Source organism: Solanum dulcamara, chromosome 11 (assembly GCF_947179165.1).
Source record: "Solanum dulcamara chromosome 11, daSolDulc1.2, whole genome shotgun sequence".
In the NCBI taxonomy this organism is placed as follows: domain Eukaryota; kingdom Viridiplantae; phylum Streptophyta; class Magnoliopsida; order Solanales; family Solanaceae; genus Solanum; species Solanum dulcamara.
This window is the reverse complement of record NC_077247.1, coordinates 61,142,533-61,147,193: the sequence shown is the minus strand read 5'-3', so window position 1 is coordinate 61,147,193 and position 4,661 is coordinate 61,142,533. Positions and strand designations below refer to the sequence as shown.

Sequence of the window (4,661 nt, the reverse complement as noted above, 5' to 3'; positions counted from 1 at the left end):
TATTTTAACTAAATTCTCAAACTACCATTTTTATTCTTTTAACCCTAAAATTCACATATTTTTTCTCATTTAAGCACTTTTATCCAAACACTCAATTGCTTATTTATAAAAATAACTTTCAGCACTTTAAAGTTCTAAAAGCACTTCATACATAAAAATTATTTTTTTTAAGCTCATTCAAACGGGCTCTTAATCATAAACGAAAAGTTAAATGTTAGGCTTGGTCTATTTACAAATTGTGCAAAAAAGAAGGTTTGATTAGAAAATAACTTTTGCAAGTTGAAAGTGGTGTCTGATTGGAAAATGAACAAAGATACTTTTTGATGTGGGACCTGATTGGAAATTGATGAAATTTGCATCTCAGAAAAAAAAACCAGAAAGTGTCATCTTAAATGTGGGACCTGAGGAATAAAAAAAAAGTGTAAAGATTTTATCTTTTAACTTCAATACTATAGGCTTAGCTAAAAAAACAGTTGCTTGAGTTCTGGTCCTTATTAAACGCACATTCGTATGATTTAAATAGCAGGTAGAGCTCATGTTCGGCACGAGTAGAAATTGATATTTGGGAAGCAAAAAACAGAGAGAAAAAAAATGGGAAGCAATAACAGAGAGTCAACTTTTTACAAAGAAGTGTTGCCATTTACAGCTATGGTGACTATGGAATGTATAAATGTTGGTTTAAATACACTTTACAAAGCTGCTACTAACAAAGGCATGAGTAATCATGTCTTTGTTGTTTACAGTTATGGTCTTGCTGCTCTTCTACTTCTTCCTTCTCCTTTCTTCTCCACAAGGTATTTTTTTTTGTCTTATTAATTTTCTTTTGCATGTGTGTAAATTTTGATCAAGAATCTGATGGGGTTTGAAAAATTGGAATCATCTAACTGCAGATCAAGAGTACTTCCACCTCTCAATTGCTCAATTCTTGCCAAAATCTTTCTACTTGGAGTTATCGGGTACCAATTTGACTCTTTTTCTTGTTTTTTTCACTCTTAATCTGTAGATATGTTCAACCCCCCCCCCCCCCCCCCCCCCAATTTTTTTTTTTTGCTTATTTTCGAGAAAATTAGGATGATTGGATGTTGTTAGTCTCGTTCATGAGGAAATCAATTAAATTTGTTGATGAGAATGTTCCCACATCGAACTAAGACGAGAATTAAGTCTCACTTGGACAATCCTCTTTTTGATTTAATTATTTTTTAATGGGAAACGGACCCATTTCTCATGACGAACTAAGACGAGAATTAAGTCTCACTTGGACAATCCTCTTTTTGATTTAGTTTTTTAAGTGTGAGTTAGTACAAAACATAATTTGGCATGATATTAGAATTGTGTCTGATCTGAGAGCCAATACAGAGCTGTCAAAAAATCAACCCCAATTAATTAGAGATTAAAGTACAAGTTGATTGATACTTCAATAGTAATTCTGTTTCAATAGTGCTGAACCAATACAGAATTCCATTTTCAATTTTTTTTTTCATTACATACATAGAGATCGAGAAAGGGAAATGGGAGTGGCCATTTGCACAAATGACCTCTTTTGACGCCGCTACATAAATTCGTTCCACATTAGTTCAGAAGGCTAAATTTGTCCGTGAAAAAGAAAAATAAAATCATCCAATTGCTTTTAAAGGCGAAATTTAGCTACGGCAACGACAGTGACAGAATATAAATATTAACCTTTAAAAAGGCTATACGGTGCAAATAATTCGGGGGAGCAGTGGTAGGTAGTAACATTTTAGACTATATGCCTTGATGATCAATCATCGATGTTTCTTACTAGTAAATTTCTACAAATTAGTTTAGAACAAAATATAATTATGTTTTGTTGCTTTTTCATAATGTATATTATAGTGCATAATTGGAAGTGCAGGAGTACATCACAGATAATGGGGTATACAGGCATCAACTATAGCTCTCCTACGCTTGCCTCCGCCATCAGCAATCTTGTCCCTGCTTTTACTTTCGTTCTCGCTGTCATTTTCAGGTTCTCTTTAATAATTTCATGTCCTAAGTTCAGGTCATTTTCTTAATTTTATTTAATCTCCTATTTGTGTCAAGTTGTTACATCTTTTGTCAGCAAAGCATCCATCATTTATTCCCAACCGAAAAAACTTGAAACAAAGGATAAACTCGACCAATATTACTGATGTCTAAGTCGTAGCATGTAGGCCATATAATCCATTATTTAAAAACAAAAAGTAATAGGCCGAAGGTTGAATTTTTTTTTGGACCATTTGCACAAATGACCCTTCCAGGCTACTATTATAATTTTATGGCTGTTAGCTCCCTAGATTAAACTTGTCTGTAAAAGAAAACTCCATTCAACAGTACTTTTAAGGGCAGAGTTTAGTCAATTCGACTACTAACGGGGACAAAATTTAAAGAATGACCTCAAAATAGGCCATACGGGACAGCTAATTCATTTTTCAGTGATTTAGAAAAAACACACATTTGTGGATTGTATTTAGATGTGGCTCTCTGGTCTAAAATGAAGTCAAGTAGTTGTTTTTACATGACGAATAATTTCATCGGATTTTATGTTTTAGAAGAAGCAATTTGATGAGTGGAACTGTTAAACAGGATGGAGAAGATACAATTGAAAAGATCAACCACTCGGGCCAAAGTGTTGGGCACGGTGGTATCCATAGCTGGAGCATGCGTAGTGACCATATACAAAGGCCCAAAAATATTAGTGCCTACCACATCCACGCCCAATTTACTACATCAACCTCTCAGCTCATCTCAATCGAATTGGATGCTTGGTGGTCTTTTCCTCACAACTGAATATTTTTTAATCCCAGTGTGCTATATAGTTCTGGTATGAATTATTTTTTTTACTCGTCCTCAAAATACATGTCTTTTTTATAATTTTCTTTCATTTGAACATACTTAAGCGATATGAATATCCTCGCTTTGTTTTGTGATTCTTGTGATTAAATTACTTAATTTGGTGGAAACACCATGTGCGAGCAAGTATTTTCCAACACAGACTTAGTCCCTGAATAGGGAGTTCTTTTTGTGTTTTTGTTGGTAACAAAAGAAAGTAACTTAGTTGATTTATTTGATGACAGACATGGATTATGAAGGAATATCCAGCAGAAGTGACTGTAGTTTTCTTCTGCAACTTGTGTGTTAGCATCCTAGCTGGTATTGTAGGATTTCTCTCTGAACCTGACTCCAACAAATGGATAATTAAACCGGATATTGCACTGGCATCTATCCTCTGCTCTGTAAGTGAAACCGAGAAATAGGTTTGATTTTCCATATCTTTATATATATTTTGCTCTGTCTTTGTAGGATGAAATGACATGTGTTGCATCACACAGGGAATATTGGGGTCATCCCTAAACAATACAATTGACACCTGGGCTTTGCGCGTGAAAGGACCTGTCTATGTGGCAATGTTCAAACCACTATCCATCGCAATTGCAGTTGCCATGGGAGTCAGTCTCCTAGGAGATACTCTTTATTTGGGAAGGTACCCAATTTTGCATATAATATATTTCTGTACACAACACATTTACTTTCTTTTACAAATTACGCATTGTCATCATAAATCTAATTGACTACTTTCTGCTTTGACAATCAGCATCCTTGGAGCGACAATAATTGCCATTGGATTCTATACTGTAATGTGGGGAAAGGCAAAAGAGATGCCTGAATATGTTGATTCTAGTGATCTCGAGTCGTCTCCAGACCAAAAGTTCCCGTTGTTACACAATTACAAAAATGAAGACATCTAAAACAAGTAAGCAATTAGTTGGAAGGCAGAAAGGAATGTCACACACACAAAAGGCTGTAGCTGCAAAGCACGAAATTCGCAAGTCACAATAGAATGTTCCACTTGTATAGGAAGAAACAAGACGCTGCTCTGGAAAAAAAAGGAGCAGCAAATTGTTGGCATATATATCCATCCTTTGTTCTGTACAGCTATTCTGTAAAAAAGACTTCTTTACTACTAACATATTATCATTTGGCTTCAAAGTACTAAAAGTCATAACAGAATGTTCCACTTGTATCTCAGGAATGAACTAAAGCCTATTTTAGTACTGTAACTGAAAAAAAAAATTAAAAAGTGGAACTGGTAATTAAGGCCTTGCTAGTTAATCTCCATTGAACAAGGATTGTATCTCAATGGGTTCTAATGTAATTTATACTAAGAAGATTGTTAAACCTCAATGAAGGGTATAGATTGTACAACAGAGTGCAATTTAACTTGAAGATGCAAGGGGTAAAGACTAAAGAGACCATCTTTTGAACAATCAAGCTGACATAAGGATTCTTAGTTAAGGCGCTCTACAATTGAGTTGAGTAGCCGTTCATCCCATTCATGTTGTAATCTTGAATGAGATGCATAATCACTAATCTTGTTATAGCATAACCAAAGTTGTACTACAGAAGATCCATCTATCTACAGAATGCTCTCGCCAAATTAAACGCTAGAACTTGCCGGATGGATGCTAGAGATGGTAAAATCAAGGAAAATTTGGATGGATGCTAGAGATGGTAAAATTAAAGAAAAATTAGACGACATGTTTATTGAATTAAAATTTATTACCCAAAATAACTCAATTATCACTTATTATCTAAATTGGCCATTTGTGTTAGGGTGAGGAAGCACCACAACTAAAGTTTGATATGATGAAAATAATGAAAAT

General features: G+C 34.5%; 1 protein-coding gene across 1 annotated transcript; it reads left to right on the top strand.

The window, feature by feature from the left end:
- The first annotated feature begins 503 nt into the window (after positions 1-503).
- On the top strand, positions 504-4,176 carry LOC129874597 (WAT1-related protein At3g28050-like). The gene is made up of 7 exons (XM_055949902.1): positions 504-794; positions 891-956; positions 1,874-1,987; positions 2,584-2,821; positions 3,075-3,233; positions 3,330-3,481; positions 3,593-4,176. Exons 1-7 carry the CDS (start codon positions 592-594, stop codon positions 3,744-3,746), a joined length of 1,086 nt encoding a protein of 361 aa, XP_055805877.1. The 5' UTR covers positions 504-591; the 3' UTR covers positions 3,747-4,176.
- The last annotated feature ends 485 nt before the right edge of the window (positions 4,177-4,661 follow it).